We start from the raw sequence: 22,167 nt of genomic DNA, 5'->3' as shown, positions 1-22,167 counted from the left end.
ATAAACGGGGTATTCCAGATATTTTTCCATTCTATTATATGTTCCCAAGACTCCATCCGGAGGAATCAGCAGTTGGTCGCTATTAAAGGGGTTGTTAGGACTTGTTGTTGTTCTCTTTAAGATGCAATAACATAATTACACTATTTTTGCCAAGTCTTTGGTGCTCCCTCCCCGCTCTGGCAGCGAGTCAGGTATCTGCTCTCACATCTGTGCTGACATCACTTGGTCTGGTGATCATCAGGATTGCCCAAATCCATCCCCTTACAAAAGTAATGACACATCGTGCTGAGGAGTAACTACTTATCACCTGATCCGGGTATCGTGGCCACGCTGGGAGTTGTAGTTCCATGGTTAATGCTGTATAACTGGTGAGTACAGAAGGGATCAAGTCCAGCATTGCAGCACAGCACTCCCACAGGTTAGAAGTGGTACTGCGCCTCAATGAAGTTAGATGCCTCCCCTGATACTCTGTAACATTCAGGGGTGTAAGAGAGTTGGGTGACTGCCGCTGAAAGGGATAAAGCATCGCTGAGCAGGGATTGCCCCCCCCCCTCCACATCTGCTTCATATAGTATGTGAGCCCTGCAGGGGTAACCTGACACGATGGCGCCTCGCGGAGACCGGAGACATGTGTTTTCCTTCTTCTCTCTCCTGCATTGCTGTAATCTGAAGAATTTCTTAGGAATTGTATAGAATATACTGGGAATGAGCGGAAACCGGCAGTATCCGGGATCCGAAAAGACTCCCTAATGTACATGCCAAAGAGTTGGGTTACAATTATAAGGCGATCACATGGAAAATTACACCATAGTGCCCAATAACAAACTCAGCTCTGCTGCGTGTGCTAAGCTCAGATATACTGCACCCGACAAAATCAGCTCTACACATGCACTAACACAGCTCTGCTACATCCGATGAACTCCACGACAAGCAGACACGGAGCTGCACTCAGCTCTGCTGCATCTGCTATGATTAGATGTGCTTAGCTCTATAGTGTTGCATCTGCTATACTCATCTCTGCTGCATTTACTAAACTAAGTGCATCTGCATCTATAATCAGTCAAAATCTATTGCAGATGCTATAATTCAGCTTAATCCATGTAATTAAGTGCTGCTGCATCTGACAAACACCTCTCTGCAGCATCCAGCAAGGTCAGCTCTGCTATGCTGCACCTGGACTCATAGACCCTGCAGTCAGGTTATATGTCCAGTTACCATATGGACACTGCTCTCTGGTGGAGTGTGAGGTCATTGGTTGTAGGTCATGATCCAGATAAGACTGTGAGTACCCTTGTCTCCACTAGGTGGCGCCACTAAATGAGTTCTAAATTTTACACAAAATAAGTTTTGTTGGGTATTTTTGAAGTTTAAAGAAATGGGGTCCCTCCATTCTTCTCTGTACATCTAGAGGCTGGAGGTTCCTCCATTCTTCTCTGTACATCTAGAGGCTGGAGGTTCCTCCATTCTTCTCTGTACATCTAGAGGCTGGAGGTTCCTCCATTCTTCTTTGTACATCTAGAGGCTGGAGGTTCCCCCCATTCTTCTCTGTACATCTAGAGGCTGGAGGTTCCTCCATTCTTCTCTGTACATCTAGAGGCTGGAGGTTCCCCCATTCTTCTCTGTACATCTAGAGGCCGGAGGTTCCTCCATTCTTCTTTGTACATCTAGAGGCCGGAGGTTCCCCCATTCTTCTCTGTACATCTAGAGGCTGGAGGTTCCCCCATTCTTCTCTGTACATCTAGAGGCTGGAGGTTCCCCCATTCTTCTCTGTACATCTAGAGGCTGGAGGTTCCCCCATTCTTCTCTGTACATCTAGAGGCAGGAGGTTCCTCCATTCTTCTCTGTACATCTAGAGGCTGGAGGTTCCCCCCATTCTTCTCTGTACATCTAGAGGCTGGAGGTTCCTCCATTCTTCTCTGTACATCTAGAGGCTGGAGGTTCCCCCCATTCTTCTTTGTACATCTAGAGGCTGGAGGTTCCCCCATTCTTCTTTGTACATCTAGAGGCTGGAGGTCCCCCCATTCTTCTCTGTACATCTAGAGGCTGGAGGTTCCCCCCATTCTTCTTTGTACATCTAGAGGCTGGAGGTTCCTCCATTCTTCTCTGTACATCTAGAGGCTGGAGGTTCCCCCATTCTTCTCTGTACATCTAGAGGCTGGAGGTTCCCCCATTCTTCTCTGTACATCTAGAGGCTGGAGGTTCCTCCATTCTTCTCTGTACATCTAGAGGCTGGAGGTTCCCCCATTCTTCTCTGTACATCTAGAGGCTGGAGGTTCCCCCATTCTTCTTTGTACATCTAGAGGCTGGAGGTTCCTCCATTCTTCTTTGTACATCTAGAGGCTGGAGGTTCCCTCATTCTTCTCTGTACATCTAGAGGCTGGAGGTTCCTCCATTCTTCTCTGTACATCTAGAGGCTGGAGGTTCCCCCATTCTTCTCTGTACATCTAGAGGCTGGAGGTTCCTCCATTCTTCTCTGTACATCTAGAGGCTGGAGGTTCTTCCATTCTTCTTTGTACATCTAGAGGCTGGAGGTTCCCCCATTCTTCTCTGTACATCTAGAGGCTGGAGGTTCCTCCATTCTTCTTTGTACATCTAGAGGCTGGAGGTTCCGCCATTCTTCTCTGTACATCTAGAGGCTCCTCCATTCTTCTCTGTACATCTAGAGGCTGGGGGTTCCTCCATTCTTCTCTGTACATCTAGAGGCTGGAGGTTCCCCCATTCTTCTTTGTACATCTAGAGGCTGGAGGTTCCTCCATTCTTCTTTGTACATCTAGAGGCTGGAGGTTCTTCCATTCTTCTTTGTACATCTAGAGGCTGGAGGTTCCCCCCATTCTTCTTTGTACATCTAGAGGCTGGAGGTTCCCCCATTCTTCTCTGTACATCTAGAGGCTGGAAGTCCCCCCATTCTTCTCTGTACATCTAGAGGCTGGAGGTTCCCCCCATTCTTCTCTGTACATCTAGAGGCTGGAGGTTCCCCCCATTCTTCTCTGTACATCTAGAGGCTGGAGGTTCCCCCATTCTTCTCTGTACATCTAGAGGCTGGAGGTTCCCCCATTCTTCTCTGTACATCTAGAGGCTGGAGGTTCCCCCCATTCTTCTCTGTACATCTAGAGGCTGGAGGTTCCCCCATTCTTCTCTGTACATCTAGAGGCTGGAGGTTCCCCCATTCTTCTCTGTACATCTAGAGGCTGGAGGTTCCCCCATTCTTCTCTGTACATCTAGAGGCTGGAGGTTCCTCCATTCTTCTTTGTACATCTAGAGGCTGGAGGTTCCCCCTCTCCTCTTTGTACATCTAGAGGCTGGAGGTTCCCCCTCTCCTCTTTGTACATCTAGAGGCTGGAGGTTCCCCCTCTCCTCTTTGTACATCTAGAGGCTGGAGGTTCCTCCATTCTTCTTTGTACATCTAGAGGCTGGAGGTTCCTCTATTCTTCTTCGTACATCTAGAGGCTGGAGGTTCCCCCATTCTTCTCTGTACATCTAGAGGCTGGAGGTTCCCCCATTCTTCTTTGCACATCTAGAGGCTGGAGGTTCCTCCATTCTTCTCTGTACATCTAGAGGCTGGAGGTTCCTCTATTCTTCTTTGTACATCTAGAGGCAGGAGATTCCTCCATTCTTCTCTGTACATCTAGAGGCTGGAGGTTCCCCCCATTCTTCTTTGTACATCTTGAGGCTGGAGGTTCCTCCATTCTTCTTTGTACATCTTGAGGCTGGAGGTTCCCCCATTCTTCTCTGTACATCTAGAGGCTGGAGGTTCCCCCATTCTTCTCTGTACATCTAAAGGCTGGAGGTTCCTCTATTCTTCTTTGTACATCTAGAGGCTGGAGATTCCTCCATTCTTCTCTGTACATCTAGAGGCTGGAGGTTCCCCCCATTCTTCTTTGTACATCTTGAGGCTGGAGGTTCCTCCATTCTTCTCTGTACATCTAGAGGCTGGAGGTTCCCCCATTCTTCTCTGTACATCTAAAGGCTGGAGGTTCCCCCATTCTTCTTTGTACATCTAGAGGCTGGAGGTTCCTCCATACTTCTTTGCACATCTAGAGGCTGGAGGTTCCTCCATACTTCTTTGCACATCTAGAGGCTGGAGGTTCCCCCATTCTTCTCTGTACATCTAGAGGCTGGAGGTTCCCCCATTCTTCTTTGTACATCTAGAGGCTGGAGGTTCCCTCCATTCTTCTCTGTACATCTAGAGGCTGGAGGTTCTCCCATTCTTCTTTGTACATCTAGAGGCTGGAGGTTCCCCCATTCTTCTTTATACATCTAGAGGCTGGAGGTTCCCCCATTCTTCTTTGTACATCTAGAGGCTGGAGGTTCCCCCCATTCTTCTCTGTACATCTAGAGGCTGGAGGTTCCCCCATTCTTCTTTGTACATCTAGAGGCTGGAGGTTCCTCCATTCTTCTTTGTACATCTAGAGGCTGGAGGTTCCCCCATTCTTCTTTGTACATCTAGAGGCTGGAGGTTCCTCCATTCTTCTCTGTACATCTAGAGGCTGGAGGTTCCCCCATTCTTCTTTGTACATCTAGAGGCTGGAGGTTCCCCCATTCTTCTTTGTACATCTAGAGGCTGGAGGTTCCCTCCATTCTTCTTTGTACATCTTGAGGCTGGAGGTTCCTCCATTCTTCTTTGTACATCTTGAGGCTGGAGGTTCCCCCATTCTTCTCTGTACATCTAGAGGCTGGAGGTTCCTCCATTCTTCTTTGTACATCTAGAGGCTGGAGGTTCTCCCATTCTTCTTTGTACATCTAGAGGCTGGAGGTTCCTCCATTCTTCTTTGTACATCTTGAGGCTGGAGGTTCCTCCATTCTTCTTTGTACATCTTGAGGCTGGAGGTTCCCCCATTCTTCTTTGTACATCTAGAGGCTGGAGGTTCCCCCATTCTTCTCTGTACATCTAGAGGCTAGAGGTTCCCCCATTCTTCTCTGTACATCTAGAGTCTGGTGGTTCCCCCATTCTTCTTTGTACATCTAGAGGCTGGAGGTTCCTCCATTCTTCTTTGTACATCTTGAGGCTGGAGGTTCCCCCATTCTTCTTTGTACATCTAGAGGCTGGAGGTTCCTCCATTCTTCTTTGTACATCTAGAGGCTGGAGGTTCCTCCATTCTTCTTTGTACATCTAGAGACTGGAGGTTCCCCCATTCTTCTCTGTACATCTAGAGGCTGGAGGTTCCTCCATTCTTCTTTGTACATCCAGAGGCTGGAGGTTCCTCCATTCTTCTTTGTACATCTAGAGGCTGGAGGTTCCCCCATTCTTCTCTGTACATCTAGAGGCTGGAGGTTCCCCCATTCTTCTTTGTACATCTAGAGGCTGGAGGTTCCCCCATTCTTCTTTGTACATCTAGAGGCTGGAGGTTCCCCCCATTCTTCTCTGTACATCTAGAGGCTGGTGGTTCCCCCATTCTTCTTTGTACATCCAGAGGCTGGAGGTTCCCCCATTCTTCTTTGTACATCCAGAGGCTGGAGGTTCCCCCATTCTTCTTTGTACATCTAGAGGCTGGAGGTTCCCCCATTCTTCTTTGTACATCTAGAGGCTGGAGGTTCCCCCATTCTTCTTTGTACATCTAGAGGCTGGAGGTTCCCCCATTCTTCTTTGTACATCTAGAGGCTGGAGGTTCCCCCATTCTTCTTTGTACATCTAGAGGCTGGAGGTTCTCCCATTCTTCTTTGTACATCTAGAGGCTGGAGGTTCCCCCATTCTTCTCTGTACATCTAGAGGCTGGAGGTTCCCCCATTCTTCTTTGTACATCTAGAGGCTGGAGGTTCCCCCATTCTTCTTTGTACATCTAGAGGCTGGAGGTTCCCCCATTCTTCTTTGTACATCTAGAGGCTGGAGGTTCCCCCATTCTTCTTTGTACATCTAGAGGCTGGAGGTCCCCCATTCTTCTTTGTACATCTAGAGGTTGGAGGTTCCTCCATTCTTCTTTGTACATCTAGAGGCTGGAGGTTCCCCCCATTCTTCTCTGTACATCTAGAGGCTGGAGGTTCCCCCATTCTTCTCTGTACATCTAGAGGCTGGAGGTTCCCCCATTCTTCTTTGTACATCTAGAGGCTGGAGGTTCCCCCCATTCTTCTCTGTACATCTAGAGGCTGGTGGTTCCCCCATTCTTCTTTGTACATCTAGAGGCTGGAGGTTCCCCCATTCTTCTTTGTACATCCAGAGGCTGGAGGTTCCCCCATTCTTCTTTGTACATCCAGAGGTTGGAGGTTCCCCCATTCTTCTTTGTACATCTAGAGGCTGGAGGTTCCCCCCATTCTTCTCTGTACATCTAGAGGCTGGTGGTTCCCCCATTCTTCTTTGTACATCTAGAGGCTGGAGGTTCCCCCATTCTTCTTTGTACATCCAGAGGCTGGAGGTTCCTCCATTCTTCTCTGTACATCTAGAGGCTGGAGGTTCCCCCATTCTTCTCTTTACATCTAGAGGCTGGAGGTTCCTCCATTCTTCCTTGTACATCTAGAGGCTGGAGGTTCCTCCATTCTTCCTTGTACATCTAGAGGCTGGAGGTTCCCCCATTCTTCTCTGTACATCTAGAGGCTGGAGGTTCCCCCATTCTTCTTTGTACATCTAGAGGCTGGAGGTTCCCCCATTCTTCTTTGTACATCTAGAGGCTGGAGGTTCCCCCATTCTTCTTTGTACATCTAGAGGCTGGAGGTCCCCCATTCTTCTTTGTACATCTAGAGGTTGGAGGTTCCTCCATTCTTCTTTGTACATCTAGAGGCTGGAGGTTCCCCCCATTCTTCTCTGTACATCTAGAGGCTGGAGGTTCCCCCATTCTTCTCTGTACATCTAGAGGCTGGAGGTTCCCCCATTCTTCTTTGTACATCTAGAGGCTGGAGGTTCCCCCCATTCTTCTCTGTACATCTAGAGGCTGGTGGTTCCCCCATTCTTCTTTGTACATCTAGAGGCTGGAGGTTCCCCCATTCTTCTTTGTACATCCAGAGGCTGGAGGTTCCCCCATTCTTCTTTGTACATCCAGAGGTTGGAGGTTCCCCCATTCTTCTTTGTACATCTAGAGGCTGGAGGTTCCCCCCATTCTTCTCTGTACATCTAGAGGCTGGTGGTTCCCCCATTCTTCTTTGTACATCTAGAGGCTGGAGGTTCCCCCATTCTTCTTTGTACATCCAGAGGCTGGAGGTTCCTCCATTCTTCTCTGTACATCTAGAGGCTGGAGGTTCCCCCATTCTTCTCTTTACATCTAGAGGCTGGAGGTTCCTCCATTCTTCCTTGTACATCTAGAGGCTGGAGGTTCCTCCATTCTTCCTTGTACATCTAGAGGCTGGAGGTTCCCCCATTCTTCTCTGTACATCTAGAGGCTGGAGGTTCCTCCATTCTTCCTTGTACATCTAGAGGCTCTCTCCATACACTGCAGATGTCACCTGACACCCACCTGTTAGTGCCGCGGCCGGAAGCAATCGCGGCAGTTAATCTGTTAAGTGGTGTGATCAAACCCGACCGCGGCACCTAACTTACCATCTCACTGGCGCTGCCATCTTGGATGTCATTGGAGGGCGGCGATCGGTTTCCATGGCAGCCTACAGTCTCATTGAGACTCGTAGCCTTGCCATGTGTAATGATCTCTATATGAGAGATCATCAGTATAATTGCTGTATACTGCAATACAGTATTCTTGTAGTATATAACATTAGCAATCAGACCCTGCAGGGTTAAAGTACCCTAGAGGGTCTGAAATAAAAAAAAAATAAAAAAAAAATGTAAAAAACATAATTCTTTAAAAAATGTAAAACAAAGGAAGAGTTTAAATTACCCCCCCTTCACAAGACAACATATAAAAATAAACACTAAAAATTAGAAACATGAGAGGTGTCACCGCGTCCGAAAGCGCCCGTTCTATCAAAGTGTAAAAAATCGCAATAACGGAAAATAGCGCCCAAATGTCCGAATCGCCTCTTTCCCATCCATGAATATTTGAATAAGGTTTGATCAAACACGCGTATCCGTCCCAAATTGTTATAAATTAAAACGCCTGCACCTTACGCAGGTCCCTGCACCGAGTGTGAATAAGTTATTTTTTGTAAATTTCTTGCGCCCCAGCCTCACCCAGAGGTCCCTGGGTAAATTGAGATTGAGGCTGAAGGTATCGCACATGACAGGATTAGATACGGCTGGAGGTATCGCACATGACAGGATCAGATACGGCTGGAGGTATCACACATGACAGGATCAGATACGGCTGGAGGTATCGCACATGGCAGGATTAGATACGGCTGGAGGTATCGCACATGGCAGGATTAGATACGGCCGGAGGTATCGCACATGACAGGATCAGATACACCTGCTTCTCCTCCTGTGTGTTGCTCGGGGATCGGCTGCTCGGCCTGTTGCCTGGTAACCGTGCGGCTCTATGCTGGCGCCTGCGCACTGTGTGTTCTGTGCTCGGTGTGTCGGCGCTCGCTTGCTCTCCCCTGCCGGGGTCTCATCATGGAGTCGCAGTGCGATTACTCGATGATCTTCCCGGCCTGCCCGGTGCTGCCCGCAGACCTCCCGGGCCGGTACCGCTCCCTCCCGCGCCGCAGTCACCTCTACCTGGGGGAGACGCTGCGCTTCCTGCTGGTGCTGCGGCTCCGGAGCCAGGACAAGCCGGGGGCTGAGGCCCAGGACAGCCCGGGAGGGGAGAGCTGGGCCCCGCTGGCCGCCGCCCTCTCCGCCCTGGCCAGTGTGTGCCCCGGGGAGGAGCACGAGGAGCCGGAGGACGAGGCGGAGGAGGAGAGCGCGGGCTACCGGGGGTGCAGGCCCATCCTCAGCCAGCAGAGGGCGCCGCACACCGGGGCCGGGGTGAGCGCAGAACCTAATAACCCCAGCACCTGTCACCCCATCACCTGTACATGTCACCCATCACCCAGCAGAGGGCGCCGCACACCGGGGCCGGGGTGAGCACAGCGAGGGGGACACAGCACCTAATCACCTGTCACCCCATCACCTGTACATGTCACCCATCACCCAGCAGAGGGCGCTGCACACCGGGGCCGGGGTGAGCGCAGAACCTAATCACAACGTCACCTGTACATGTCACCTAATCACCCCAGCACCTGTCACCCCATCACCTGTACATGTCACCTAATCACCCCAGCACCTGTACATGTCACCCATCACCCAGCAGAGGGTGCCGCACACCGGGGCCGGGGTGAGCACAGAATCTAATAACCCCAGCACCTGTCACCTAATCACCCCAGCACCTGTCACCCCATCACCTGTACATGTCACCTAATCACCCCAGCACCTGTCACCCCAGCACCTGTACATGTCACCCATCACCCAGCAGAGGGCACCACACACCGGGGCCGGGGTGAGCACAGAATCTAATAACCCCAGCACCTGTCACCTAATCACCCCAGCACCTGTCACCCCATCACCTGTACATGTCACCCATCACCCAGCAGAGGGCGCCGCACACCGGGGCCGGGGTGAGCACAGCGAGGGGGACACAGCACCTAATCACCTGTCACCCCATCACCTGTACATGTCACCTAATCATCTGTCACCCCATCACCTGTACATGTCACCCATCACCCAGCAGAGGGCGCTGCACACCGGGGCCGGGGTGAGCGCAGAACCTAATCACAACGTCACCTGTACATGTCACCTAATCACCCCAGCACCTGTCACCCCATCACCTGTACATGTCACCTAATCACCCCAGCACCTGTCACCCCATCACCTGTACATGTCACCTAATCACCCCAGCACCTGTCACCCCAGCACCTGTACATGTCACCCATCACCCAGCAGAGGGTGCCGCACACCGGGGCCGGGGTGAGCACAGAATCTAATAACCCCAGCACCTGTCACCTAATCACCCCAGCACCTGTCACCCCATCACCTGTACATGTCACCCATCACCCAGCAGAGGGCGCCGCACACCGGGACCGGGGGGCCACAGAACCTAATCACAACGTCACCTGTACATGTCACCCCGGCACCTGCCACCCCCATCACCTTTACATATCACCCATCATAGGGCGCCGCACACCGGGGACACAGCACCTAATCACAATGTCACCTGTAACCTGTCCATGTCACCCATCCCCTGCACCTGTCACCCCCATCCCCTGCACCTGTCACCCCCATCCCGTCACTCTATCACCTGTCAACCGTCACCTATGACCTGTACCTGCCATCCATGCCATGTCACCCGGACGTGCCGCCCACTGTGTCTCCCACCCCCCCCCCCCCCCCCCGTATGCCCGTGGCTCCTCATGTGTCTGTGCCCCCCTCACCTGTCATTCTTTCTTGTCTTTCAGACCCCGGTGACGGACCCCGTGGTGTCCAGTGATGAGGTTATCTTCCCTCTCTCCGTGTCTCTAGATCGCCTGCCGCCCACCACAGTCAAAGCCAAGGTAAGTGTCATCAGCCTGGGGGTAGGTGGTCCAGGCATGCAGCGGCGGTATTCTAGTACTGGGCTCTCTGCGTGCAGATTACGGCGGTGCTCTGCTTCTCTCTGATTGGTTCTCCCCTTGTGTCCCGCAGATCGTGGTGACGGTCTGGAAGAGGGACGCGGAGCAGTCTCGGGTGAAGGATCTCGGATATCGCTCTCTGCTGCTCAACTCAACCCCAGGTCAGATCTTCAAGGAGGAGCAGGCGACCTTCAAGGCTCAAGGTGATTGCATGGCTGTGCCGAATGTGATCTAAGGGACCCCATGAAGGGTGCAGGGCACAGACTGCTCCGCCGGAAAAGCTCTGGTTTCCAAAGAGGTTCTGCAGCAGTTGGGGTGTAATCTCTAGTTTCTGAAGAAATGGTGGCAGAGACGCTGTGTGATCTCCGGGCGTCTCCTGTAGCACAGCGCGGGCTGTCTCTCTCTTACTAACCCCTCTCCTGAAGTGAGCACCCTCCTCCTCCTCGTCCCTCCCCGGGTGGTGTAGCACCCCCTAGCCACCTCCTCGTCCCTCCCCGGGTGGTGTAGCACCCCCTAGCCACCTCCTCGTCCCTCCCCGGGTGGTGTAGCACCCCCTAGCCACCTCCTCGTCCCTCCCCGGGTGGTGTAGCACCCCCTAGCCACCTCCTCGTCCCTCCCCGGGTGGTGTAGCACCCCCTAGCCACCTCCTCGTCCCTCCCCGGGTGGTGTAGCACCCCCTAGCCACCTCCTCGTCCCTCCCCGGGTGGTGTAGCACCCCCTAGCCACCTCCTCGTCCCTCCCCGGGTGGTGTAGCACCCCCTAGCCACCTCCTCGTCCCTCCCCGGGTGGTGTAGCACCCCCTAGCCACCTCCTCGTCCCTCCCCGGGTGGTGTAGCACCCCCTAGCCACCTCCTCGTCCCTCCCCGGGTGGTGTAGCACCCCCTAGCCACCTCCTCGTCCCTCCCCGGGTGGTGTAGCACCCCCTAGCCACCTCCTCGTCCCTCCCCGGGTGGTGTAGCACCCCCTAGCCACCTCCTCGTCCCTCCCCGGGTGGTGTAGCACCCCCTAGCCACCTCCTCGTCCCTCCCCGGGTGGTGTAGCACCCCCTAGCCACCTCCTCGTCCCTCCCCGGGTGGTGTAGCACCCCCTAGCCACCTCCTCGTCCCTCCCCGGGTGGTGTAGCACCCCCTAGCCACCTCCTCGTCCCTCCCCGGGTGGTGTAGCACCCCCTAGCCACCTCCTCGTCCCTCCCCGGGTGGTGTAGCACCCCCTAGCCACCTCCTCGTCCCTCCCCGGGTGGTGTAGCACCCCCTAGCCACCTCCTCGTCCCTCCCCGGGTGGTGTAGCACCCCCTAGCCACCTCCTCGTCCCTCCCCGGGTGGTGTAGCACCCCCTAGCCACCTCCTCGTCCCTCCCCGGGTGGTGTAGCACCCCCTAGCCACCTCCTCGTCCCTCCCCGGGTGGTGTAGCACCCCCTAGCCACCTCCTCGTCCCTCCCCGGGTGGTGTAGCACCCCCCACTGGCCTCCTCCTTACTAACCCCTCTCCTCTCTCCCGTAGTGAGCACCCTCCTTACCGTGCTGCCACCTCCCACCCTCAGGTGTCGTCAGATCAATGTGTCCGGGAAACACCTGACAGCTGTGAAAGGTGAGATCCTGGAGCAGAGGGGTGGGTGCAGGTGGGTGTCATGGCCGCACACCCGCCCTTACCCCGTCTTTTGTCGCCCACAGTGCTGAACACCTCTTCTCAGGATGAGCTCTGTATTCGGGACGTCCGGATCCTCCCTAACTTCAATGCCAGTTACCTGCCGGTCATGCCGGACGGCTCGGTGCTCCTGGTGGACAATGTCTGGTAAGAGGATGACCCCCTCCCCATGTAGCTCCATAGCGCCCCCTGTCCTGGCAGTCTGTGATCAGCCTTCTCTCCCGCAGTCACCAGTCGGGGGATGTCAGCATGGCCTCCTTCCTGCGCCTGCACAGCTGCTCCTCCCAGTTACCCAGCATGCTCTGCTCCCTGGAGGAGCACAACTTCCTTTTCCAGCTGCAGACAGGAGAGCGCCCCCCGGAGGATGCCAAAGAGGTGAGATACTTGTAGTGTATAAACTTGTCTCCATAGCCCTAGCCGCTCCTCACCACCTTCCTCTTCCTCAGGGTCTGGAGGTCCCTCTAATTGCCATCATCCACTGGTCCACCCCGAAGCTGCCCTTCACGTCCGGAATCTACACCCATTACAAGTAAGTGTCTGCCCCCCGGGGGCCTGCAGGGGGCGCCAGCACTGACCTCTCATGGTGCTCATCGCTTCTCTCCCCCAGACTCCCCAGTATCCGCCTAGAGAGGCCGCGCTTTGTCATGACCGCGCGCTGTGACTCCCCGGTACAGGCGCACACCCCATTTAGGGTGACGTACACCCTACTGAACGACCTGCAGGACTTCCTGGCTGTAAGACTGGTCTGGACTCCAGACACCAACATGACAGCGGGAGGTAAGTAGTACAGGGAGTGCAGTGTACCACGGGGAGGAGGACAGATACTAACATGACAGGGGGAGGTGAGTAGTACAGGGGGTGCAGTGTACCAGGGGGAGGAGGACAGATACTAACATGACAGGGGGAGGTGAGTAGTACAGGGAGTGCAGTGTACCAGGGGGAGGACACCAGATACTAACATGACAGCGGGAGGTGAGTAGTACAGGGAGTGCAGTGTACCAGGGGGAGGAGGACAGATACTAACATGACAGGGGGAGGTGAGTAGTACAGGGAGTGCAGTGTACCAGGAGGAGGAGGACAGATACTAACATGACAGCGGGAGGTGAGTAGTACAGGGAGTGCAGTGTACCAGGGGGAGGAGGACAGATACTAACAGGACAGCGGGAGGTGAGTAGTACAGGGAGTGCAGTGTACCAGGGGGAGGAGGACAGATACTAACATGACAGGGGGAGGTGAGTAGTACAGGGAGTGCAGTGTACCAGGGGGAGGAGGACAGATACTAACATGACAGGGGGAGGTGAGTAGTACAGGGAGTGCAGTGTACCAGGGGGAGGAGGACAGATACTAACATGACAGGGGGAGGTGAGTAGTACAGGGAGTGCAGTGTACCAGGGGGAGGAGGACAGATACTAACATGACAGGGGGAGGTGAGTAGTACAGGGAGTGCAGTGTACCAGGGGGAGGAGGACAGATACTAACATGACAGGGGGAGGTGAGTAGTACAGGGAGTGCAGTGTACCAGGGGGAGAATGACAGATAATAACATGACAGGGGGAGGTAAGTAGTACAGGGAGTGCAGTGTACCAGGGGGAGGAGGACAGATACTAACATGACAGGGGGAGGTGAGTAGTACAGGGAGTGCTGTGTACCAGGGGGAGAATGACAGATAATAACATGACAGCGGGAGGTGAGTAGTACAGGGAGTGCAGTGTACCAAGGGGAGGAGGACAGATACTAACATGACAGGGGGAGGTGAGTAGTACAGGGAGTGCAGTGTACCAGGGGGAGGAGGACAGATACTAACATGACAGGGGGAGGTGAGTAGTACAGGGAGTGCAGTGTACCAGGGGGAGGAGGACAGATACTAACATGACAGCGGGAGGTGAGTAGTACAGGGAGTGCAGTGTACCAGGCGGAGGAGGACAGATACTAACATGACAGCGGGAGGTAAGTAGTACAGGGGGTGCAGTGTACCAGGGGGAGGAGGACAGATACTAACATGACAGGGGGAGGTGAGTAGTACAGGGAGTGCAGTGTACCAGGGGGAGGAGGACAGATACTAACATGACAGCGGGAGGTGAGTAGTACAGGGAGTGCAGTGTACCAGGGGGAGGAGGACAGATACTAACATGACAGGGGGAGGTGAGTAGTACAGGGAGTGCAGTGTACCAGGGGGAGGAGGACAGATAATAACATGACAGGGGGAGGTGAGTAGTACAGGGAGTGCAGTGTACCAAGGGGAGGAGGACAGATACTAACATGACAGGGGGAGGTGAGTAGTACAGGGAGTGCAGTGTACCAGGGGGAGGAGGACAGATACTAACATGACAGCGGGAGGTGAGTAGTACAGGGAGTGCAGTGTACCAGGGGGAGGAGGAGGACAGATACTAACATGACAGGGGGAGGTGAGTAGTACAGGGAGTGCAGTGTACCAGGGGGAGGAGGACAGATAATAACATGACAGGGGGAGGTGAGTAGTACAGGGAGTGCAGTGTACCAAGGGGAGGAGGACAGATACTAACATGACAGGGGGAGGTGAGTAGTACAGGGAGTGCAGTGTACCAGGGGGAGGAGGACAGATACTAACATGACAGGGGGAGGTGAGTAGTACAGGGAGTGCAGTGTACCAGGGGGAGGAGGACAGATACTAACATGACAGGGGGAGGTGAGTAGTACAGGGAGTGCAGTGTACCAGGGGGAGGAGGACAGATAATAACATGACAGGGGGAGGTGAGTAGTACAGGGAGTGCAGTGTACCAAGGGGAGGAGGACAGATACTAACATGACAGGGGGAGGTGAGTAGTACAGGGAGTGCAGTGTACCAGGGGGAGGAGGACAGATACTAACATGACAGCGGGAGGTGAGTAGTACAGGGAGTGCAGTGTACCAGGGGGAGGAGGACAGATACTAACATGACAGGGGGAGGTGAGTAGTACAGGGAGTGCAGTGTACCAGGGGGAGGAGGACAGATACTAACATGACAGCGGGAGGTGAGTAGTACAGGGAGTGCAGTGTACCAGGGGGAGGAGGACAGATACTAACATGACAGCGGGAGGTGAGTAGTACAGGGAGTGCAGTGTACCAGGGGGAGGAGGACAGATACTAACATGACAGGGGGAGGTGAGTAGTACAGGGAGTGCAGTGTACCAGGGGGAGGAGGACAGATACTAACATGACAGCGGGAGGTGAGTAGTACAGGGAGTGCAGTGTACCAGGGGAGGAGGACAGATACTAACATGACAGGGGGAGGTGAGTAGTACAGGGAGTGCAGTGTACCAGGGGGAGGAGGACAGATACTAACATGACAGCGGGAGGTGAGTAGTACAGGGAGTGCAGTGTACCAGGGGGAGGAGGACAGATAATAACATGACAGGGGGAGGTGAGTAGTACAGGGAGTGCAGTGTACCAAGGGGAGGAGGACAGATACTAACATGACAGGGGGAGGTGAGTAGTACAGGGAGTGCAGTGTACCAGGGGGAGGAGGACAGATACTAACATGACAGCGGGAGGTGAGTAGTACAGGGAGTGCAGTGTACCAGGGGGAGGAGGACAGATACTAACATGACAGGGGGAGGTGAGTAGTACAGGGAGTGCAGTGTACCAGGGGGAGGAGGACAGATACTAACATGACAGCGGGAGGTGAGTAGTACAGGGAGTGCAGTGTACCAGGAGGAGGACAGATACTAACATGACAGCGGGAGGTGAGTAGTACAGGGAGTGCAGTGTACCAGGGGGGAGGAGGACAGATACTAACATGACAGCGGGAGGTGAGTAGTACAGGGAGTGCAGTGTACCAGGGGGAGGAGGACAGATACTAACATGACAGGGGGAGGTGAGTAGTACAGGGGGTGCAGTGTACCAGGGGGGAGGAGGACAGATACTAACATGACAGCGGGAGGTGAGTAGTACAGGGAGTGCAGTGTACCAGGGGGAGGAGGACAGATACTAACATGACAGGGGGAGGTGAGTAGTACAGGGAGTGCAGTGTACCAGGGGGAGGAGGACAGATACTAACATGACAGGGGGAGGTGAGTAGTACAGGGAGTGCAGTGTACCAGGGGGAGGAGGACAGATAATAACATGACAGCGGGAGGTGAGTAGTACAGGGAGTGCAGTGTACCAGGGGGAGGAGGACAGATACTAACATGACAGGGGGAGGTGAGTAGTACAGGGAGTGCAGTGTACCAAGGGGAGGAGGACAGATACTAACATGACAGGGGGAGGTGAGTAGTACAGGGAGTGCAGTGTACCAGGGGGAGGAGGACAGATACTAACATGACAGCGGGAGGTAAGTAGTACAGGGGGTGCAGTGTACCAGGGGGAGGAGGACAGATACTAACATGACAGCGGGAGGTGAGTAGTACAGGGAGTGCAGTGTACCAGGGGGAGGAGGACAGATACTAACATGACAGGGGGAGGTGAGTAGTACAGGGAGTGCAGTGTACCAGGGGGAGGAGGACAGATAATAACATGACAGCGGGAGGTGAGTAGTACAGGGAGTGCAGTGTACCAGGGGGAGGAGGACAGATACTAACATGACAGGGGGAGGTGAGTAGTACAGGGAGTGCAGTGTACCAGGGGGAGGAGGACAGATACTAACATGACAGGGGGAGGTGAGTAGTACAGGGAGTGCAGTGTACCAGGAGGAGGAGGACAGATACTAACATGACAGCGGGAGGTGAGTAGTACAGGGAGTGCAGTGTAGCAGGGGGAGGAGGAGGACAGATACTAACATGACAGGGGGAGGTGAGTAGTACAGGGAGTGCAGTGTACCAGGGGGAGGAGGACAGATACTAACATGACAGGGGGAGGTGAGTAGTACAGGGAGTGCAGTGTACCAGGGGGAGGAGGACAGATACTAACATGACAGGGGGAGGTGAGTAGTACAGGGGGTGCAGTGTACCAGGGGGAGGAGGACAGATACTAACATGACAGGGGGAGGTGAGTAGTACAGGGAGTGCAGTGTACCAGGGGGGGAGGACAGATACTAACATGACAGCGGGAGGTGAGTAGTACAGGGAGTGCAGTGTACCAGGGGGAGGAGGACAGATACTAACATGACAGGGGGAGGTGAGTAGTACAGGGAGTGCAGTGTACCAGGGGGAGGAGGACAGATACTAACATGACAGCGGGAGGTGAGTAGTACAGGGAGTGCAGTGTACCAGGGGGAGGAGGACAGATACTAACATGACAGGGGGAGGTGAGTAGTACAGGGAGTGCAGTGTACCAGGGAGAGGAGGACAGATACTAACAGGACAGCGGGAGGTGAGTAGTACAGGGAGTGCAGTGTACCAGGGAGAGGAGGACAGATACTAACATGACAGGGGGAGGTGAGTAGTACAGGGAGTGCAGTGTACCAGGGGGAGGAGGACAGATACTAACATGACAGGGGGAGGTGAGTAGTACAGGGAGTGCAGTGTACCAGGGGGAGGAGGACAGATACTAACATGACAGCGGGAGGTGAGTAGTACAGGGAGTGCAGTGTACCAGGGGGAGGAGGACAGATACTAACATGACAGGGGGAGGTGAGTAGTACAGGGAGTGCAGTGTACCAGGGGGAGGTGGACAGATAGTAACATGACAGCGGGAGGTGAGTAGTACAGGGAGTGCAGTGTACCAGGGGGAGGAGGACAGATACTAACATGACAGCGGGAGGTGAGTAGTACAGGGAGTGCAGTGTACCAGGGGGAGGAGGACAGATACTAACATGACAGGGGGAGGTGAGTAGTACAGGGAGTGCAGTGTACCAGGGGGAGGAGGACAGATACTAACATGACAGGGGGAGGTGAGTAGTACAGGGAGTGCAGTGTAGCAGGGGGAGGAGGAGGACAGATACTAACATGACAGGGGGAGGTGAGTAGTACAGGGAGTGCAGTGTGCCAGGGGGAGGAGGACAGATACTAACATGACAGGGGGAGGTGAGTAGTACAGGGAGTGCAGTGTACCAGGGGGAGGAGGACAGATACTAACATGACAGGGGGAGGTGAGTAGTACAGGGAGTGCAGTGTACCAGGGGGAGGAGGACAGATACTAACATGACAGCGGGAGGTGAGTAGTACAGGGAGTGCAGTGTACCAGGGGGAGGAGGACAGATACTAACATGACAGGGGGAGGTGAGTAGTACAGGGAGTGCAGTGTACCAGGGGGAGGAGGACAGATACTAACATGACAGGGGGAGGTGAGTAGTACAGGGAGTGCAGTGTACCAGGGGGAGGAGGACAGATACTAACATGACAGGGGGAGGTGAGTAGTACAGGGAGTGCAGTGTACCAGGGGGAGGAGGACAGATACTAACATGACAGCGGGAGGTGAGTAGTACAGGGAGTGCAGTGTACCAGGGGGAGGAGGACAGATACTAACCTGACAGGGGGAGGTGAGTAGTACAGGGAGTGCAGTGTACCAGGGGGAGGAGGACAGATACTAACATGACAGGGGGAGGTGAGTAGTACAGGGAGTGCAGTGTACCAGGGGGAGGAGGACAGATACTAACATGACAGGGGGAGGTGAGTAGTACAGGGAGTGCAGTGTACCAGGGGGAGGAGGACAGATACTAACATGACAGGGGGAGGTGAGTAGTACAGGGAGTGCAGTGTACCAGGGGGAGGAGGACAGATACTAACATGACAGCGGGAGGTGAGTAGTACAGGGAGTGCAGTGTACCAGGGGGAGGAGGACAGATAATAACATGACAGGGGGAGGTGAGTAGTACAGGGAGTGCAGTGTACCAGGGGGAGGAGGACAGATACTAACATGACAGGGGGAGGTGAGTAGTACAGGGAGTGCAGTGTACCAGGGGGAGGAGGACAGATACTAACAGGACAGCGGGAGGTGAGTAGTACAGGGAGTGCAGTGTACCAGGGGGAGGAGGACAGATACTAACATGACAGCGGAAGGTGAGTAGTACAGGGAGTGCAGTGTACCAGGGGGAGGAGGACAGATACTAACATGACAGCGGGAGGTGAGTAGTACAAGGAGTGCAGTGTACCAGGGGGAGGAGGACAGATACTAACATGACAGGGGGAGGTGAGTAGTACAGGGAGTGCAGTGTACCTGGGGTACAAGGCTTTATGTAACTTGCTCTCTCCCATTCTCAGGTAGGTGTCTGTCAGAAGAGGAGCGGAGGGTCACACAGGCGGCGCAGGAGGCGGTCGTATGTTACACCCCTATAAATAGTCTGGGCTTCTGCAGGAAAGGAAGTTCTGTCACCATCGGCGTCACATTCATGGCGCTAAAGGCCGGGCTGTTTGAGGTGAGAAGCTGATTTTGTACCCCAAATATCCACACAATCTAATACACTGACACCTGGGGGGACAGGACAGGGACACGCTGACACTTGGGGGACAGGACGGGGACACGCTGACACTTGGGGGACAGGACAGGGACACGGTGACACTTGGGGGACAGGACAGGGACACGCTGACACTTGGGGGACAGGACGGGGACACGCTGACACTTGGGGGACAGGACGGGGACACGCTGACACTTGGGGGGACAGGACGGGGACACGCTGACACTTGGGGGGACAGGACGGGGACACGCTGACACTTGGGGGGACAGGACGGGGACACGCTGACACTTGGGGGGACAGGACAGGGACACGCTGACACTTGGGGGGACAGGACAGGGACACGCTGACACTTGGGGGGGGCAGGACTGGGACACGCAGACACTTGGGGGGGACAGGACAGGGACACGCAGACACTTGGGGGGGACAGGACAGGGACACGCAGACACTTGGGGGGGACAGGACAGGGACACGCTGACACTTGGGGGGACAGGACAGGGACACGCTGACACTTGGGGGGACAGGACAGGGACACGCTGACACTTGGGGGGACAGGACAGGGACACGCTGACACTTGGGGGGACAGGACAGGGACACGCTGACACTTGGGGGGGGGGGGACAGGGACACGCTGACACTTGGGGGGGGGGGGACAGGACGGGGACACGCAGACACTTGGGGGGGGGGGACAGGACGGGGACACGCAGACACTTGGGGGGGGGACAGGACGGGGACACGCAGATACTTGGGGGGGGGGGACAGGACGGGGACACGCAGACACTTGGGGGGGGGGGGGACAGGACGGGGACACGCAGACACTTGGGGGGGGGGGGACAGGACGGGGACACGCAGACACTTGGGGGGGGGGACAGGACGGGGACACGCAGACACTTGGGGGGGGGGGACAGGACGGGGACACGCAGACACTTGGGGGGGGGGGACAGGACGGGGACACGCAGACACTTGGGGGGGGGGGGACAGGACGGGGACACGCAGACACTTGGGGGGGGGGGGACAGGACGGGGACACGCAGACACTTGGGGGGGGGGGGACAGGACGGGGACACGCAGACACTTGGGGGGGGGGACAGGACGGGGACACGCAGACACTTGGGGGGGGGACAGGACGGGGACACGCAGACACTTGGGGGGGGGACAGGACGGGGACACGCAGACACTTGGGGGGGGGGACAGGACGGGGACACGCAGACACTTGGGGGGGGGGGGGACAGGACGGGGACACGACGGGGACACGCAGACACTTGGGGGGGGGGCAGGACGGGGACACGCAGACACTTGGGGGGGGGGGGGACAGGAAGGGGACACGCAGACACTTGGGGGGGGGGACAGGACGGGGACACGCAGACACTTGGGGGGGGGGCAGGACGGGGACACGCAGACACTTGGGGGGGGGGGGGACAGGAAGGGGACACGCAGACACTTGGGGGGGGGGGGACAGGACGGGGATACGCAGACACTTGGGGGGGGGGGGGAGACAGGATGGGGACACGCAGACACTTTGTCGCCTTGTGGTGTCCCCCTCACACACGACTCTTTCCTCCCCTCAGCTCTCGCAGCACATGAAGCTGAAGCTGCAGTTCACAGCCAGTGTGTCCCAGGCCCCCCCAGATGCTCGCCCCGTTTCGCGTAGGAGTAGTCCCAGCAGTCCTGCCCTGAGGGACCTAGAGAGACAGCAGCAAGGGGGCGCTCTAGGCAGATCCCAGTCCTTCTCTCACCAGCAGCCTCCTCGTGGGCAGCTCATCAGGTAAGAGCCACTTGTGTGACAGTTGTAGATCTGGGGGTGGATGTGACTTTGTATCTCACTGGTTGTGCCCTCCCCTGCAGGACCGGCAGTGTGATGGAGCGGAGGGCCATCACCCCACCCGTGGGATCCCCCTTGGGTCGGCCTTTATATTTACCCCCAGAGCGGGCGGCTCTGTCTCTGGATAAAATTGCAAAGCGCCAATGCAAAGTCCTGGTGGTCAATCCGGTCCAGTGACCCCTCCCCCAGAGCCCCCAACGTTGTCAAGGAAGAGACCTCAATGTGAAAGGGGGAAGCCAAAAAGTCTGTGTGGACCAAGCTGCCAGAATCGGGAGGGAAACTCCGCCAAATCCTGGATAGAGGGACACCATAAGCTTGGATCTACATGGAGCCAATTAGTCTCTGCTGGACGGGGGTATAATGCTATAGAGATTGGGCTCTGCGGAGCCCGTGTGGGCGGGGACACTGGAATGGAGCGATTTGGAGTCAGTCGGGGTAATGGGACTAAACCCTGCCCGTGTGGGTGTGGACTTTAGAATTAGAAAAGTCCTGTCTAAGGGGGGTGGAAGATTACGAGTCTCATCTATGTGGAAAGGAAGTATGATTACCCCCTACCGTAAGGACAGGAAGTTACTATTAAGCCACTCCCACACGGACAGGAAGTTGGGATTAAGCCCTGCCCATGTGGACAGGAAGTTGGGATTAAGCCCTGCCCATGTGGACAGGAAGTTGGGATTAAGCCCTGCCTATGTGGACAGGAAGTTGGGATTAAGCCCTGCCCATGTGGACAGGAAGTTGCGACTAAGCCCTGCCCACGTGGATATGTTGAGAATGTGGGTTGGATCGGGTTAAAGTACTACTGAATCCCCTCTGGTGATGCTCGGAGATGATAGCAGACGGGACCCCACCGTTTTCTGCTCCTTCTCCTCTGAACGTTCAGGATTTTTTTTTTTAATCATGTTTACATTTTTTTTTTTTTTTTAGTATAATTTATACATTTCAGACTCCGGACTTTTGCACTTGCTCAGGATCACCCTCTGTCTGTCAGTATATACACTGGGGGGGGGGGGGGGGG

At 55.0% G+C, this 22,167-nt stretch overlaps 1 protein-coding gene and 1 long non-coding RNA gene across 2 annotated transcripts in view; one reads left to right on the top strand and one right to left on the bottom strand.

Annotated features, from left to right (window-relative positions):
• LOC140128285 (uncharacterized) overlaps positions 1-8,778 on the bottom strand; it is a 17,109-nt gene extending 8,331 nt beyond the window's left edge. Inside the window, exon 1 of the long non-coding RNA XR_011855133.1 lies at positions 8,537-8,778. This is a non-coding gene — a long non-coding RNA (uncharacterized lncRNA). The remainder of the gene's footprint in view (positions 1-8,536) is intronic.
• On the top strand, positions 8,382-22,167 carry TRAPPC14 (trafficking protein particle complex subunit 14). The gene is made up of 11 exons (XM_072149866.1): positions 8,382-8,785; positions 10,252-10,347; positions 10,478-10,607; positions 11,904-11,990; positions 12,074-12,194; positions 12,275-12,422; positions 12,494-12,576; positions 12,655-12,824; positions 19,142-19,296; positions 20,899-21,095; positions 21,176-22,167. The coding sequence occupies exons 1-11, from the start codon at positions 8,432-8,434 to the stop codon at positions 21,327-21,329; spliced, it is 1,695 nt and encodes a 564-aa protein (XP_072005967.1). The 5' UTR covers positions 8,382-8,431; the 3' UTR covers positions 21,330-22,167.

The sequence above is a fragment of the Engystomops pustulosus genome, chromosome 4 (assembly GCF_040894005.1).
Source record: "Engystomops pustulosus chromosome 4, aEngPut4.maternal, whole genome shotgun sequence".
NCBI classification, from domain to species: domain Eukaryota; kingdom Metazoa; phylum Chordata; class Amphibia; order Anura; family Leptodactylidae; genus Engystomops; species Engystomops pustulosus.
The sequence above is the reverse complement of the archived record's forward strand: the minus strand, read 5'-3'. Positions and strand labels throughout refer to the sequence as shown.